The 18,554-nt window shown below is 37.4% G+C and overlaps 1 protein-coding gene across 2 annotated transcripts in view; it reads right to left on the bottom strand.

Moving 5' to 3' along the window:
• The window catches only part of ZDHHC2 (zinc finger DHHC-type palmitoyltransferase 2), a 35,876-nt gene that overhangs the window by 9,726 nt on the left and 7,596 nt on the right, over nucleotides 1-18,554 (bottom strand). For both annotated transcript variants that reach the window (XM_032108488.1, XM_032108487.1), the window contains exons 2-8: nucleotides 15,641-15,667; nucleotides 12,560-12,654; nucleotides 9,547-9,667; nucleotides 8,539-8,608; nucleotides 6,918-6,950; nucleotides 2,045-2,165; nucleotides 1,095-1,227 (exon numbers count right to left, since the gene is read on the bottom strand). In XM_032108488.1, coding sequence (XP_031964379.1) covers nucleotides 1,095-1,227; nucleotides 2,045-2,165; nucleotides 6,918-6,950; nucleotides 8,539-8,608; nucleotides 9,547-9,667; nucleotides 12,560-12,654; nucleotides 15,641-15,662 — 595 coding nt within the window. In that variant the 5' untranslated portion in view covers nucleotides 15,663-15,667. The remainder of the gene's footprint in view (nucleotides 1-1,094; nucleotides 1,228-2,044; nucleotides 2,166-6,917; nucleotides 6,951-8,538; nucleotides 8,609-9,546; nucleotides 9,668-12,559; nucleotides 12,655-15,640; nucleotides 15,668-18,554) is intronic.

Raw genomic sequence — 18,554 nt, 5'->3', positions numbered from 1 at the left:
TTACTTTAATAAAACTTTACTTTACTAGATAGAAACTAATACCAGTAAAAAATTGTTCAAAGTCAATGATTTGTTAGAATACTGAAGAAACTCAAAAATCCTAGAGGAAATCTTAAAGTAAACAAACTTTCTTCCATTGATACAGATACCTATTCTCAAAGTTTTCCATTAATCACCAAAATCATCACTAATCATCATTAGCAAGTCCAAAGAGAACTGGAAAATACAGGTCAATTCACTGGCCTACTTTAATTCAGCTTACGCCAACAGGAAAGCATTTAGAGATTTAGAAATTTTAATGACTAGATTCCAAATTGGCATTTTTACAGTCCAGCATACACTAGAGAAGAGGCACTTCTATCTTATACACTTTCTTTTATTTATTAAGATTTGTCATCAGACACGTGCACTCAAGTGGAGGGAAATCGTGCTCTAGCACTGCTCTTCGATGCAGTTGTATTTGCACTGCCACATAGCAGAGGCACAGCACACCTCTGAGGTTTTTAAAATTAATTCATAACACAGAGGCCTTTCTATGCATCTGTGGGAGACAGTTCTCACAACTGTGAAACTGCCTTTGAGATCTCCATTGTTCACTTACTACTACATACAGAAGCACTGCCTGTTCCTCTGTCACAAGTCAGCTCTGACAGAACTTTGGTTCTGCAGGGGACAAGGGTGGGAACAAAGCGCTGGAGCCACTGCCCTGACTGAGACACCATACAGGAGGACTCTGACCTGGGGCTGGGAATGCCGAACAAGAATCACGTGTGTGAGCATGCAGTAATCCATCTAACATTTATTAGAAATTTATCTCGATTTTATTTTCATTTTTTTAGTTTATCCGGTTTCTGTTAACGAGCTGTGGGTGGAAAGCAGTGAGAGGAAGAACGTACGTTCATTAATAACTTGGCGCTTTGGGGCAAGAGAGAAAGAGTCAGAATTTCCAGGGAGCAGCAGAACTCTAGAGTCTTCTAACCAAGGTCCAAGGAACCTGTAAAGAATTGCCCACTTCTTCCATTACCCCCATGCATCTAAGATACATTTATTATTTATTTTTTGCTGTCAAACACAGAAGCATTAAATCTACTTACCTAATGTAGATTTATTCTTGCTGACAAGCCAACAGTGATACCCAAAGAGAGAAGACAAACTGACAGAAAACATAGCTGCAGCAAAGAATAAAAACATGATGTGGAACTTGGCCTGAGTATCAGGAAGGCCATTCTAAAAATTAAAAAAAAAAATGCCATTAGAATTGGGGAAATAGCTGTTTGATTATTAATAATCTTCTATTCAGCCAAATCAAATTCAGCACACAGACAAATACACCACACAACAAGAATATAAATAAATGGATTATACACCTTCTATGTACAGAGAGCCATGCAATTAGGTTCATGACAGCATCTAGGTTAAAGAAACAGATCCTTTCTTGGGAAGTTTTAAATACTGAAGGCAAGAACCTGAAATTTAGATCCGAACTTTGAAGTGTCTTTTAGAGAGGAATAATTTGTCTTTACAAAAATTGTGTCATTTAATTAGCCTTTTCAAAATAATGAAGCAGTAAGTGAAATTTCATTAAAATGTGGTAAAGAGAAAAACATGAAGGCTATGATTTATTAAATATTTTGTACTTTTGTACATGATATTAGGAGATACTAGTTTACAATGTAATGCCTTGGAATCACAGAATGCCTTGGCTTGAAAGGGACCTTAAAGATCATCTAGTTCCCAACCCCCCCACCATGGGCAGGGACACCTTCTACTAGACCAAGTTGCTCAAAGTCCTATCCAACCTGGTCCAGAACACTTACAGGAATAGGGAATTGGTAACTTCTCTGAGCAACCCCTTCGAATGCCTCACCAGCAAAAGAATTTCTTCCTAATACCTAATCATTACCTGCCCTCTTTCAGCTTAAAGCCATTTCCCCTTGTACTATCTAAAAATGTCCATCTCTAGCTTTTTTGTAGGCCCCCTTAGACTTCTTGCACAGCAGTAACTTCACATACTCAAAGACAGTATGTAGTTTGGGGTACTTACTGTCCAAAACTTGATAAAGTACTGCAAATCTGTTGCAGCAACAAAAAGGCAATACAGTAGCGAGTAAGCCAAGAAGAGAAGAAAAAATTTGTAATTGGAGAATCCGACACAGTTGTTCACCCTGATAAAAACAACAACAAAAAACCCTCATAATAATGAAATGTCATGAAATTTTTCTTTGCTTTCATCCATTTTAAATTAAACTTATTTACTCTAAAAATGTTTATACCAGCATGCAAATCAAGTTTTGCTTCCTATCTCTGCTGCCTCAAGCTACTGGAATGGATTTAGCTTCAATTCTCAAATTAGTGTAGTAACCCAAACCAAAACACCACCACCACAAAAAAGCCCAAACAACTTTACCAGGTAACACCGCTTTCAACAGCTTACTGAAATGAAATTTTCACATATGGTATGAAATTTGTTCTCCAAACATCTGATGTGAATGTGATTGCAGTTAGCTGTATTTTTAGTTTGCAGGTAAGTATCCATATCATACCATTAGGGCATACTGCATGTCAGCTGGGACAGTAACAAGCCAAGAACTGAAAGTTGACTGAATTTTGCGAGAATAAAAGCCATCTCATTTAATCCAGATCCTCCTTTATTAATCATACTATATACTTAAAACTTCTCATACTACAAAACTTCTTAGTAAGATTCTCAAACGTAAGAGCATTCATAGGAGATTCCTAAAAATATCCGTATTTACATAAAATAATGAGAGAAATGCTACTCTTGAACAGAAAACATTCCATATCAGTGACAAAATGACAGGAAATAAGACATTAGATACACATCTAAATGTTAAAATAAATCTCATCATTTTCACTTCTGGGCTTTAAGATCACCTGTCTCCCATTTGTACAGATTTTATACATGATAATGAGCAACTAGTATACACTATATGATGACTAGTACCACAAGCTTCACATTAGAGACAACATATTAAGTATTATGAATTTTAGAGCTCTATTAAACATATAACTATATTACACCCACCAAATGAAAAAATATTGGAGTGCTTCCCACGGGCAGTTTATTGGTAAACTGCTTCCTCTTTTATTTGGTTGCATTTGAGAAGCTAACCAAAGTTATCTTCGTGCTTTGACAGAACTCTTCATGTGAGTTTAAAAAAACCTAACTGATACTGCTGTCAGAAAGATCAGCCAATTAACAGAAGACTACATCCATAAAGATACTTGTATATTGATAAATAATTCTCAGAAAAAAAAGAAAAACAAGAAAAAAAAGAATGTGTGGTGAGGCTCAACTCTAGCTTCCAGAAGCGCAGGACAAGCTACCGCAACTATTCTCTTCTTTAGGGAGATGGTGATGCTAATGGCAGGAGACATGCTAATCAGATAAGGGTAAAATCTTAAAATAGCAAAGAAATTTTCACTGTACATTACTGTTACCCATTCTCAGGGTGTGTATTGAGTTGGGTCACTTTAAGTTTCGTTTAGACAAAACATAACACCTTGGCTGAACATTAAACTTAGCATTGTCATTTAAACATGGAGCAATAGCTAAGCATTTGTTTAACTACAGTTAACAGCTCACAACAGATTGCTCTAACTAAAGAAAAAGAAGATATATTTGTAAGGTCATCGTTATTCTTATTGAAAAGTAAATACAAAATTCTCCACAGTGAAGTGGGTTTTTTCATTAAATATGTCGAAGTAAGCAATTCCACGATAGACTGCAAGCAATTCAGGTTCAAGTTTTCTACGATAAACCTACTTTCCTTTCATGATATTTATTTTTGGACTGTTCTTAAGCCACTGTTTGATGTGAGAAAAGAAATACCAAGTGAAATGTTATTCCCTGAAGATGAAGTTTCTTGAATCAAAGATTTATTTCTAACTGTTCTTTTGCACTATGGCATGTGGTACACGTGTCAAAATGAACTTGCATAAATTATTATCCTCCCTTCAATTTTGACAAGGCCCCACACTGCAGAGGTCTTACTGGAAAAGAATAGTTCAGCAGAAGATTGAAGAGAAAGTAAACACCAAGGTTTTGTAACTGTACTGTTTGAGCATGTAGCACCAAATCTTAAGCCCCAAGAATGGTGGTTAGATTTGAAGTGTAACGTTTCTGAGAAAGAGTAAAACTGATAAATATACCAACAACTGACTAAATAATGGTATGTTATTGCAGTGAAACATTCATACAATCAGAACAGTCCAGAATAACAATTTGGATTACAGCTAACATTTTAAACGCTTCATTTTCAAGCACAAAAAGAATATATATTATTCCTGTCTGAAGGGTTAGTCTACTGAAAATGCCAGGCAAAGAAAGAATTTACAAGGCACTGAAGGTGATGCAACTTAGTTAACAAAAAAGCATCACAGATCCAGGAGATGCTAAGTATTTGGATTACTCAAAAGATAAAGGAGAGATGTTTCAAATTATTCCTAAGGTGCTCCTAAATGCACCTTGGTTAGTACTAAGAGCGTTTTATACAAATGGTATTTTGGTGATGTCTCAAGCCACTGGATTCCCACCTGCAGCTCCATCTGTATACAGTGAGTAGCACTAGAAATCACTAATGCATCACTTAAACCTTTTAGAGTAGTTAGTGGGCAGTTAGCATTAAATATTTCCGTTTATCACAGCACTTCCATTAGTGCAGGAGTGACAGCCAAAATAAAGCCTCCCAGAGAGCAGAAGACAGCTGACTTGGAGCTAGGACATGAGAACATCTTATTACCTCTGCCTTCCAAATGCTTCATCTTACTTTCCATAGGTTATTTTTACCCATCCTTTATCCAGAAATCCTTCTCCTAGCAGAACATTAAATTATAGATAACTCTCATTGCTGTTTCCCTGCTCTCCTTAAGCATCATGTGAGTTCTTTTCCCCTTCCTTCCCCCCCAACTTGTTCCCACCAAAAAATCCCAACATGAAAAGCAAAGCAGAACCTAATGATGTTCAGAGGGGCTAAAACCCATCCATTATACTGAATTGCACCCTTACTTTTGCTGGCAAGACAGCCATATATTTCCCTAAGAACCTTTGAATATGGGTCTTTACAGAAAACTATAAAGCTTGTTTAGCACCTCTGCAGTATTTCAAGACTCTTTCATCTCTTCCACATAGTTCTTTTTTTTAGGGTGAGCAAGGAACTGTGAACATCTGCTCAAACTAGGAAAAAACGCACAATACCTCTTTTTCTAGTGCATTTCTGTTACTTGGAGTACAAAAGGAACATCTATCAATCAAGAAGCATTACACATTTTTCAATTATCTTCTCCATTTGTATTTTTGGTTTTTGCATCCATTGCTTATTCATTAGATGAAAAGCAATGAGCAATGTAAATACTCTCTCAAACTGGGTATGTTTATGTTATTAGATTGAGTATAAACATGTATAGTAAGCAAATGCTACTGAGAGGGAAACAGTTTGTCTTTCTAGGAGTGAAATAACACTTCACTGTCCCTTTACACAAAACCTAAGTGCTGCTTATGATTTCTTATTTGATATAATGGATTTTTTCTGAAATTGAAGCTTACATGAAGAATATTTTCATGTAAATGTCTTAAGACAGAAAAACTCAAAAAAATCCCAAAGAGACCATAAAGTTTATAAGGAGTGTTTATAATACTGAATATAAATAGTCATGTTGAGACTTTTCACTGATATTTTGCCAATAATAGCCTGGCAGCTGTTTTTCTTAGAGCTTTTGATAAGGCAGGTATTAGAAAGCTGAAAAAACCACCTTTTTTGTTACAAGAAATTTGTTTCACATTCAATGGTTTTTACCTGTTTGCTTTGTTGTGGGTCTGTTTGTTGCTGTTCGTGGTTTTTTTTTAAGAAGCACACTACTAAGAGTGAACATCATCAATTTTCACATGCTGATTATCCCTACAGCAAAAAAAGCTCTATCCTACATGGGTAACTATTTCTTTCAATTGTATCTACCATGTAGATGCAAAATAAGACAGGATTTCTAAAATCAAATTGCATTATGGCAGATACTGTTGTCAGGACAAAGAGAAACAAGGGGAGCCCAGTACCCCTGCCTGCCCCAGGACAGAGCCCCCTCTGTCCTAGAATTTGACATAAGAAAGTGTCAAAACAACTGCTTAGAACCATCTACCATTCAGTTTGTCCAACACAGAAGATTCTTTTCTGATCATTTTATATGGTGAAGAACTGCCACTCAATCCTCTAAACTTGGACCTTACTAAGCAATTATCTTTAATTATTTCTGTGAGATACACCTGCCAAACTGACATAAAATAATTATACATCCTGTCTATCCACTGGTTCCAAGAGCTGCTAAGAAAAGAGAGGAGAACAAAACCACCGTGCAGGCTGACACAGCAGCAAAAGGAGGGAGGGTGGAAAAGAGAGGGGAGAAAGAACGAAAGAAAACAAAGAATAGGTTTTATGGGAATAAAACTAAAAATGCTAAGTTGGTGTTTCCAGCAAGCCCACTCCAGCTCTCCCGGGAGCTTCAGTAAAAGGAACTATGCACAGCCTTGCCCTTTCATTTTAAACCCCCGGTAGCATTTCATCCTTCAATGCAACTAAGACACAGTAATACTCCAATGCTATGAAGAAAAGACGCAATTCTTAAAAGTTCTCACTGATCAGAAGTGTACTTCATCCATACTTGTAAAAACATAAAGAGGTATCTAACTCAAAGGTCCAAGGAAAATGATATTTAAATTTCTTTTCATATGTCACAAGTAGGAAAAGAGGAAGTACAGTAAACAACTCCAACAATTCTGCAAGACCAGTAACCTCCCATACACATCTAACTCTAGGAAAACTGAAGCATCATCTTCATGGCAGGCCCCACAAAAGTGTATTTTACCAAATCAGAAAGTAAGAAAAGAAAACCAATAGTACACTCACCAAGGGCAGTGATGATCCATTTTCAAAATGCATCTTTAAAAAGCCCCAGCAGAATTCCAAGCATCGCAAAAGACAAAAGAAAGGATAATAGTCAGAAGCACAGTTACACGCCAGATTTAAATTATTTACATACAGATTAAAAAATGACCCATATTTACTGTGTGTTATATAATCTATTTAATAAATACATCTATTTAAATTGACATAATACAGCTTACCTACAAGGGAACTGGAGAAACTGCAGATAAACCAAACTCAAAGTATTTGATATGTCAAGAACTTAGTAATTTAAGAAAATGCAATTTATAGGACTTGGTCAACTTTAGCATTTGGTCCTCAATCTGAATAGGTTTTTCAGCTACTGTTTATTTTCTGGCAGAGCCTTAGAAACTGGGCTAATTCAATTACTATGTACTTGGTCATACAACTAAATATATTTCCAAGAACATGGTCTGTTTTTATAGAAATATATACATCTTTCTATGCATATAGACAAGGATTTAAGAGCTTACCTTGTGTGAAAAATCCCAAACACTTTTGCAACTAATCACTCTCCATTAATAAAATGTTCACAAGAAAATCAGATATGATTGAAACGAGCAAATTTTGGTAAGGCAAGGACAAAATAAACATATTCTACAAAATATGTTAACTAATTGCATTCTGAAAATTTCACTCACATTTTGTAGGATAACAAGTTACCCTTTTTCTACACTAGAAACACACAAGACTATGTTCCTATCTGACACTGAAACCACCATTCCATACAACACAACCAAGATGCTCTTCCTGCCTCAAACCTGTTTCTCTTTCAGTGCCTCTGCTGCTTTGCTGGACAAAACAGAATGTCTTCTCTACCTCATAACTGTGTTGGAAGGTTTGGTCAGCTGCAGAGTATTTGGAACAGCCTTAAAGCTAAGAATAAATGACCCTCTGAAGAAGTATCTTCTCTCAAAGTTAGAAATTTAAAGCACTGGGGGCCAGAGTGAAGAAACACATCCGAGCTAATTGGAGAAAGGCCAGAGAGAACAGCCAAAAGAAAGATTAAATTAGAAAGCAATCAGACTTCTGGAGAGTATGAACTTCCTTTTGAGTCAGACAAACAAAAACTTAAGTTTTATGGCTTCAGTTAGAAATGGGAGAATGCTTGGCTGTTTCTTTCTCTAAACAAAAGTAACCTGCAAGCTATCCGGTAAAAAAATAGGATATTATTACCTCAGGTAATATGTGACATCATGATTACATTGAGATGGGTGGTGATGTTTATTCAGATTCTAACAAAAGCAGCAAATTTTTGTTTATCAAGTATTTTTGGTTACATTCTTAAGGAAAATTCTTCATTAATATTTATAATTTTTAACCATTATGTGAAGAATGTATAAGACCATGTAATCCATGCTGGCATCAAGGAAGTCATCAAATGAATTAGACTAAGTTATAGACTTCCTCAGAAATAAGTAAATGAAAACTAGATCTCAAAAAAAGAAACCCTAAGGGCAAAAAAGTGTATCTGCCAAAGTATTAAGCCTGAAAAATCTACTCATAAAAAAATAAAAGCTTCTGTGCTAAGAAAGGAAAATTGATTAAGTCAGAAAACCACTTATTTTAAAAATATTCTTACTTGTCGCATACTGAACAGTGATGGCAACGATCTGGTTTTACAAGATGGCATCTGTCACAGTATCTGATTGCTAAAGAAAAAGTTCCAAGATTAGATTTCAACGTACAGTTACACATTTTGATTTCTGAAGTCTGTGCAAAAGTAAATATCAGCTCAGCCCAGCAGAACCCCCAGGAAAACATTTTAGCATGATCAGAAGCAGATGCAAATACCAAAGCATTCTTCAACTACTTGCAATGCTGAATCTATCAGAGTGAACCCAAAAAGCTCAGTTTTTGCAATCTCTGCTGATCATACTAATCAGGTTTTTTTTTTCCCCAAGCCCTTCAGCTCTGCAAAACAACCAATCAACCAACAAAACCCACAAAACCCTCACTAGACTGGAAAAACTGTAAAGACTGTTCAACAATATAGCTATTTTAAGCTATTATTCTAACAGCTTTAACTTATCATGTGAGATTATCTCTTGGATTTGCTTAGGTAGCCGGCATTCAAAAACGGACAATATGACTAGGGTTAGATTAACTCTTCGTTTGGAAGACCTTTTGCTCTTGCAACTGAACAACCAACAAGTAAAACAGTAACAATTTCTTACTGTGATCTATCTAGCTATACATGATATGCAGATAGAAATTCTAGTTTTATTATTTTTTTTTAACTTATGGTAAAAGAAATCTATGCAGTTCATGACTGCTACAGCCTCTTCTGCAGCTTGTTAGTATTACAAGCTATTTGTTGGTATCAATTTGAAAACAACCAGCAAGGCATTGTCAATCCACTTTAAAATCCTGAATTCATGCTGCAATTTACTTCCCAACAATCTTTATACACTGAATAAATGTAGCTGCACAAAGCTAAATTAAAGATAAGTTCTTGAGTCACTTTGCTACTTTATGAAGTATGAAAACACTTCTTCCCTTCAATCCAAACCCTTGAAAACTTTTTAAAATTTGTTTAGGTAGTACATCAAGACACCTGCCTTTTTTAGTCTCCTGAACACCTACCTACCTCCAGACATTGTCCGTGTATAGATAGGAAGATCCTTGGCTGCCCGTCTTAAGACTTCTTGCTGGGATTCACCTCTAGGCTCCCTCTCTAGGGACTCCTTGTCTGAATATGATAGATGAAACTGGAATGATTTTTAAAATCAAAGAAATATTAGCAAATTCCAAGTTAAATACATAACTGTAGATGAGTAAAGAGGAGTAAGTATTCATTATATAAAGATGGATTAGCAACATGTACAGGGTATTACAGCAAATAACTCAGTGTTCCCACAACAACTGATTTATTTTACGGCAACCAAAGGCAGAATTATAAATACTTCTGATTTGGTACTGATGCAATGCTGACTGCTTCCAGAGGTATTAAGCAACATTCTTCAAGAGAAGGATCAAGAGCTTATCATTCCCCTGAAAGGCCAGTTAATTTTCTTCTGTAATGCCAGATATTGACTAGTGAATATAACCGAGGGGTGTCAGTGTTTAACTGAAAGAAAATACACTACTAGTAACAGCAGAAAAGACAGCTTTATTTCTCTTCTGGTGTCTGGCATTTTCCCTTTTATCCTTTGTCACTGTTGTTCTCTTCATACAGGTGTTAGGATGTATTTTTACTTTAGAAACTGGCCAAAAGAAGGAAGAAATGGGTGTCCTGTATGGCAAAATAACCATATCTTGATTATCTTCCTGAGTAAAATGCCAGCTTCTGTCACTGCCCAAAACAGTAACAAACACGGTTCTAGCAAGTGCTGAAAAGGTAAAAGTTACTGAAAGAGATGCTTAGTATACATGAAGAAGTACAAATTTCTTAAAACTCTAAAGTCCTCAGCAACACAACAACATACCCAGTTTTGTCACTGTAGCTTCTAGAAACATGCAGAAGTCTTTGGCATCTCCATCAGAGAAAGACAATACAAAATCACCTTTGAAAAGAAGTCCACATTTGGAAGGAAGAGCTGTCTCTAACCTGTGCCAGAAACAGAAGCCCTCTGCACAGCATTTACGTTTTACAGGAAGGCTAGTCATTACAATAATATTGATTTTTTTTCTAAAAGAAATTGATGCATGTAAAAATAAAAAAGCAGACAGAAACATGCAGTTAGGAGCCTATTCTCGCTTCCACAGAGAAGGCACCACTCCACCCTTCCTGACAAAGCTCAGAGTCTTCCGGCTGAAGCTGGATATTCACTGTTTAGCCTGAGTTTCTCAGGTCACCATTCTTTTTCTCTTCCAAGAACACACTCTTACCAACATCTGAGTTAATTTATATTGGGATACATATAATTTCTCACTGCAGAAACTTAGTTCAGATTACTTTTATTTTAAACGCTTGTTTGATGTAAACAGAGCTACTGTTCCATCTTTTTTTACTGTTCCTCAGAGTAGTCCTACATCTAAAACCTTCATTCCTGGGAAACCATTTTCACTCCCATCTTCATGCAGTGCTTGTATAAAGCTGTTATGCACAAGTACAGAATGGCACACTCTACAGTAAAGTCCCTCAAAATCTACTTCACGTGTAAAAGTTTGAAATAAGCTTAAAAAGAAAGCTGTGTGGTTTGCACCAGCTGCAGTATCCATGAAAACAAAATGCAAAAGTTTTAACTGTTTTTCAGTCTTCAAAAGAGTAATTGCTAGTTCAGTTCACTTGAACATAGATCTTTTTCTATTTACAGACTTCATCCTGTAAAATGGAAGCCAAGCAGTAATTTAACATTACAAAATACCTTAATTAAATTTTTAAAATACTGCTCTAGTAAAATAGGAAAAACACATGGAACAACAAAGATGTCACTCACTGCCAGCAACACTGTGTAAATTCAAAGAACACAGGAACACCAGACATTGCTTTCTATTACTCAACTTCAATACTTTTCCTACCCCATTTGAAGTTCTCCAGTAGCATTATATGATGGCTTTGGAACTGTACTATAATCAGCAGGATTTTTCAAAATGCTTCTATTGGCATCAGCCCAATGATTTGAAAGACCTTCTAATTATCACTACAGTCACCATATACATACATACATTTTGCTATGTAATTACCAAATGAAATAGGCTTTTAATTTATTTTGCAGGCTGTAGTAAAGACTGCAGTGTGAACTCCAGTGAAGATGGCAATCAGAGTTTGAATTATCTACTTGCTTTCACAATTACGTATCTTAATGGTGAATGAAAACTATTCGGAAAGAACCTCTGCACAACAGACAGCAGAAATCACAAGCTATTCATTTTAGGTTGACATGGTACTCAGAGCAGCTAGAGTTGATTCCATGCCAAGGTAAGTGTTTACTTCATGGGTATTTCCAACTACAGAGCAGCCATAGCATGATTCCTTCTGACCTCAGAGGTTATGCGACACTGCACCTACTGAGGACTCAGGGGTTTCTGTACGAAGACAGAATGGAAGAGGCCAAAAAGTTGTGCTAGCTGTAAACAGCTGCATGGGCAGAATTTCCATCAGGGCCATTGATGGAAAACCTCTGCAGACCTCTTTTTTCATGTGGCTGTTCTTCACTAGCTCCCTTTGTGCTTAGCCAGCTGTGGCTTCTCACCATCAACTTAACTAATGTGCACTCCCACCATCATCCACAAGTCCCTTCATACCAAAACAGATGGGGAAGAAGCTTTAATTCAGAGGACAACAGACAGACGCTGACAGGAAATATAAGTCTTAAACACAGGGAAATAAATTTCTGCCCACACAGAAGTCTGATATTCCCATGGCAAAGATTTAGGCTGCTAGTTCAAATAACTCATGTTTTTCAAGTGGACAGGAATTTTTCTCATTTTAAAATATCTATTAAAAAAACCCTTTAAAACTTAGAGAAAGTGTTATTTTTTTTTGTCTTGGTCACTCCACTGATTGCAATCTGATTCCTACTAAGAAGCTGTAACTGCCATGTGTTCTTCTACACAGTGTAAAAACTACATGAGATCAGAGACTAAATTATTCAAACACTACAGAATCAGGCATTTGGCCAAGCTATTTCATAAACAAAAGTTAAGGTTTATCTTACTTCTTTTGAAGGATTCATTGGTAGCGTAAAGATTGTTTTCCAATATGACCAGACGAACAGCATGAAAAATATGTGGTAAGCAACCAGGCACACAACTAAAATCAGAAGGGAACAGAATTAATACAAACAGAGCAGTGATACTGGAGTACTTACAAACAGTGCCTGTAAGCATCACAGATAGTTCTCTAACAGATGTAAATACAGAGGCTCTGGAAAAGCTCTGCAACAAAAATACTGCACTGCAACTTTACATAAGACAAATACAAACTGTGTGGGGAATGTCATGATACAGTCTACATAGACTACAAAAGTTTGAGGAAAATGATTAATAGCCTATTAAAGCCCCATAATTATTTAGCGAACAGTCTCCCTTACACATTTGATAAATCCTAATTAACTGATGCATCTCTGCCTTTTAGCTTTAAAAACCATGCAGGGAGACTGCTAGCCATGCAACCCCCCACTTTGCCTCCCCCCAGCAAAAGCCCCTACCCCCAAAGGAAGTAAAGGCATCTAAACAATGACAAGGGTGAGGGGAGCCTTGGGGTGAACATGCACATGATATCTGAGCAGTAACCATATCCAGTTAATTTGTTTTCCTAGACTTTAGGAGGGAGGCAGTTGGGTCATTTTTAAAACCTGCAGTCCTTTAAATTCAGATGTCCATTCATTACTTTATATTCGTCACAGCCAGTCAACATTTATTCTTGTTTTTTTTTAATATATGAGAACTAACATTTGCCAAGCTGAGTTGTTTTACTAGAGTACAGAAGGCAACAGTAACTTTTCCAAAGAGTCTGCCAAAGGTTGATAGGTATTTCCATTTAAAAGCTCTCACTCTAGTGAACAATTCACTACAGTAAATATCATAAACTCATATCCCCTGATTAACTTACTCTAATGACAAGAAAAGAGTGTTCTTTTACAAATTTGTAAGATCATCAAAAAATGTCATAATGGGAAACCTATGTACTTTCATTACACTGTCCAAAATATTGCCCTTGTATGGTTAGCTCCTGGGGTCTTTTTATATGTAATATTATTCAGTGCTAGAGAATTCTTTATAACACACGCATGACGATGCACATAAATGCAGAACAGTTGTCCAGTATGTTCTTACTTTTTGCAATTTTGCCTCAAAAGTAATACTGAATAAATATTTTTGGTGTTGAGGTTTGATCATTCAAAAAGCAGCAACGTTGCAAATATTTACTCTTACTCATGAAGCAGTTAAAAATAACAAACAAAAGCTAACAATCTGAGGAGCGACTCTGTACAAAGCTTTTGGAATGATGGGGCAAAGAGTCATATGCCATGTCTATAAATTGAAAGAAAAATCTCATCAGCATAAATAAGTGATAGAACTGGACTCCACACAAAGCACAATACTCTAAATCACCATCTTGTTATTGCACAAGCATCTGGACAGCAACACTCCACACTTTTATCAGAACATTTCTATTAACTCTAAAAAAAACTTGATTTACTCAAACAAAATCAGTATTTTTTCAAACAACAGTGTATTCATGGCATATAGTGAGAGCAAAGTAGGAAAAGTCACCTCAGTTCTGTATATGATGCACTTACTGATCTGCATTAAGTATTTTATTGTTGCAAAAAACCCCAGTAACTGATTGACAAGAAAATTGTTCATATATTAAAAAAACCCCAAAAACTAATGCTTGAAGACATTATCCAAAGTTTTCCCTTTGAAGTCTGAACAAGACTTGAGCTCATCTTGCTTGATCTTGAACCTCAGTTCTGCAGCCTGGCCCAGGTCCTGACTGGTCACTCCTCCCAGGTTATCTACCCACCAGTTTCCCTGCACTGTGATGGAGACCCCAGGCTACCCAGCTGCTCCACTGGGCCTGTGGGTGTTGAAAGTCCAACCTAAGAACTTCGTTTCCCTTGAGACAGTTAAAGAAGAGCTATCGGCTGCTCCCTGGCAGAAATAGTTCTATTTTGCACGTTTTCTGAAAAAAACCCCAAAACTAACCAACTAAAAAAACCATAACTCAACCAAACAAAACAAATCCCAACCCAAATGGTGTATCACTTGCTTGAAGGCAACCCATTTACAGCTAGCTGGCACAGCTACAGCTGCCTGGAAATCTGAGGCAACCTGTAGTACGGCTGAGACCCATTTGTCCAGTTTTCACTCCTGAAAATTCTTAGGGCAGAAGTACAGCCAGGGTAAGTTTCTTATGACTGGCTGAAGTCCACCAAGTGAGTGAAAATAAGGAAATTTAATGTTCCCCAATACATTTTGCTGATAATTTTAAAGTGGTTTGTGAGCAATGCCTATCAACTCACTTTTTTTCCCTCTCACAGACTATGGAGCAGCAAGAAACAAAAGCGAAGTCTGCAGATAACACTTACACACTCATATGGGGGATGAGATCACTGAACTGAAGGTTTTCAAGCAGATGTTTCTTAATTGACAAACACGTTTTCTAAGTGAGGGAGTTGCCAATGGTTTAATAAAATCTGCTGGAATTACACAAACATAAAAAGCTCTTCCTCCAGAAGCTTTGCAGCCCCACACTTTACACTTCCATGTTGTGCTGTAGTATTAAAATTGCATCTGGACAATCTAAACATGCTACAGCCTCAGGGAAGGAACTGTAGCGACTGCTAACCAGGCAGTTTTATTACATTCTGACGAGGCTACATATCTGAAGGATTCTGTTTCTTTAAATACATTAAAAAAAAATGCAGGATAAAATCACCTCCCATTTAAGTATGTTGCATCTGCACAAATACACGGCTCATCTCTAGAAGTCCTGCGTTTACAACAGCTTTCTGTATTACGAATAAATCTTTTAAAAACCACAATATAAAGATTGTTTTAGTTGACACATCGGAAAGCCAGTGAGAAGAGTAAAAAAATTCTAATTTTTCTCATCTCTATCTGTAATGGCTAAAGCAGTATTCAGGAATACCAGGATAATAAAAGGAGCTGAGGAACAGAACAAATACAAATCCAACAGTTCTAAGTTAGTGTTTCTCAATTCTACTGGTAAACTACTGTTCTACTCTTATATATGAATTACGTCTACAAACATCTAATAAAAATCTTACCTTTTTCTCCAATATTTGTCATTGTCACTGAAAAAAAGAAAAAAGGGAATAATAAAAATTAAAGTTTAAATAGAAAATACTGTAACTCAGTATTTAAAATTGTTTTTTCAACCAAAGATGGAAGAGTAATCATCAAACAATACACGTTTAAGGTCACACACTATCAAGCTTTTATGCTGCCTACATTTATCACAAGAATAGGTACACAATATCAATTGCTTATAAGGTTTTTTGGCTCCTCTTCCCAGGCTCATTTCCTGAGAACTAGGATCTCCATCTATCTGAAGCTGCCAAAGTTTAATCCAAGAAAAGCCATCTCTAAAGAGCAGTTATTTCTTTTAACTGTGGTTGTACAGGTTTCACTCTTTATGTTCTGTTCTTGAAGAGGAGGTATCAGACTCCAGAACTGGTTTTGCCAGCAATACTTGGTGATACCTTAGATTTCCAAAGCATAAAATCTGGAAGTAGACTAAAGTTGCAGTTCCTTTAAGAAATTGCCTGTTGATTACAAGATTTGGGGATAATAAGAGAATGAGAAAGGGCAAGTATGTCAGGCATGGAGGGGAGCACACAGATCCCTGACTGCATTTTCCACTCTTGGTCACATTATTTAAAAGTAGCCATCCCACAACAGGTATCTCAGAGAGATCAGAAACTCCCAAGTGATCAAAATCTCTTTTCACCCAAACCACTCCACCACAGATTTATCCATCCCAGTTAAGCATTCTACAAGCTGTGATACACTGGTGCCTACAACAGGAGAGTAGATACATAGAACTCTCATCCACTCTTGTTTTCCTAATAAAAATGATTGCACAAGGCTGGTCTTCAAGCAGCAGGCACAAGGTGACTCCTATGGAAAAGCCCAACAGCCATGCCATCTGACTGATGGATTAAACTTAGGCTTGGTGATTGAGTTGAAGTCAGTATTTAAACATCTTCCACATTGCAAGGGTGTACCACAGGACCAGTGCTGCTCAACACCTTAACTAATCCTCTGGAAGAGTGAACACTTATCAAGTTTGCAGGTGACACCACCCTGGGGACAGCAGCTGGTATGTACAGGACTTCCATCCATAGGGATGACGACAGGCTGGGGGAATGAACCAATGGGGCCCTTAAGAAATTCAGTGAGGGCAAAGTCCTGCATCCGTAAAGAAGCCACCCCTGCAGTGACACAGCCTGGGCACTGCTGGCCTGGAGCAGCTCTCTGGAAGAAGCCATGGAGTTGCTGGTGGGCAGCAGAAAAGGCCACCAGCCATATGGGCTCCATCAGCAGGGGCATTGCTGGTCAGCCAAGGGAAGGGTTTATCCCCCTCTCAGCAGCATTCATCAGCCCACATCCAGAACACTGCAGAGCTTTGAGCCCCCCAGTACAACAAAGAGACAAGTCCAGCAGGGAGTGATGAAGCTGGCAGGGACTCATCCTCTAAAGAGAGGCTGCACAGCCAGGGCTTGTCAGCCTTGAGAAGACATAGTTTTGGGAGGGCCTCACAGGACCTCTGGGGAGGCACTGAGGAGCTGGGCTCTTCATACTGGTGCAGGGTGGGATGACGAGAGCCAGTAGGTGTAAGTTGAAATGAAAGGATCAGAATCGATACAAGGAAAAACACTTCCACCATGAGAATCATCCACCAGTGGAGGAAGCCGTCCAGACATGTTGCACAGCCTCCACCACTGAAGTTTTTCAAGACTCAAGCCTGGTGTGACCTCACACCTTGCCCTGCTTTGATTAGGAGGTTGGGCTAGATGAGCTGAGGTCCTCTCAAACATGAATTATTCCACAATTCTGTAATTATAAAATACGTCTATTAAAATGGAGGTTTGACTACAGCTCTACCAAAACAAGCACCTACCTTACCTGAGGGAAAACAGTAAGCAACCATGTTTATAAAGCTCCTCAAAAAAATCAGAAAGACACCACAGAAGTTGCATAAGCCACTATAAAGTAAACTATATTATGCCCTCAGTTTTCTGAAATCTTTAGAATTTGATGAGCTGAATATCCATCTAGAATATCCAACTGCTAGAGAAGTGGAGGGAACATATATACACATTTGACTCTGAGGAGCAGACATGCTCCCCTACAGTAATGTACAAGAACTGTAAAATTGTAAGAAAAGAGTCATCCACCAGGTGACTTTACGAAACAAAAGACATCTTCAGAGCTGATGTGTAATTTAAAAGTGACGGAGTTCTCAGATTAAGACAAATTAGCTACGATTCATATTCTGATTTTCTTTCTCCACTTGGAATGGTCAGCAAAGTGTGCAGAAATTTTGCCAGTCTTCTTGAAATAACTACTCTCTGCTAATTAAAAAGTCACAGCCAAACATATATTGCAGAATCACCAGTTTCAAAACAAAATCTACTTCACCAGCTTTCACAACGATTTGTGGTATTTTTCTCTCCTTACAAGGAAATGGCATAGAACATTGCTGTGAAAGCAATTGTAATCTTTTTTTCTACCCCTTATCTTTGGATAAAATGCATTTACTAATGTGTCTGACACTTCTAAATTTTCCACAATGCCTATAACTAAAGGACAGACAAATCCAAATGTAGTAATTTCTACCAGACAGCAAACCTAAAGCTTTTCAAAATTTCTGTCCACCTCCAGAAAGAAATGCACTCCTCAGAGTCTACATCTGCTCAGAGGACTGTCTTCTCAGCTTTTCCAGTATCTAGCTTCGGAGTCAAATGCTCCTGACAGTCAGGACCACGAAGGCTAAAGCACAAGTGCCCAGAGATGTCCAGTTAATCCCAGGAGGGTGAGAACGTGTTTTTGGGGTTTTATTATATATATCTTGTCATTTTAATTTCTTTTACCAAGGAATATAGACCAAAAGTTATTTCATACACTCCTGAGTTGCAACCATTGTAAGAGACTAAAGCAGAGGGAGGTGGGCAAGGC

This window comes from Corvus moneduloides, chromosome 5 (assembly GCF_009650955.1).
Source record: "Corvus moneduloides isolate bCorMon1 chromosome 5, bCorMon1.pri, whole genome shotgun sequence".
Classification (NCBI taxonomy): Eukaryota; Metazoa; Chordata; class Aves; order Passeriformes; family Corvidae; genus Corvus; species Corvus moneduloides.
Note: the sequence above shows the minus strand (reverse complement) of the source record. Positions and strands in the feature narration are given on the sequence as shown.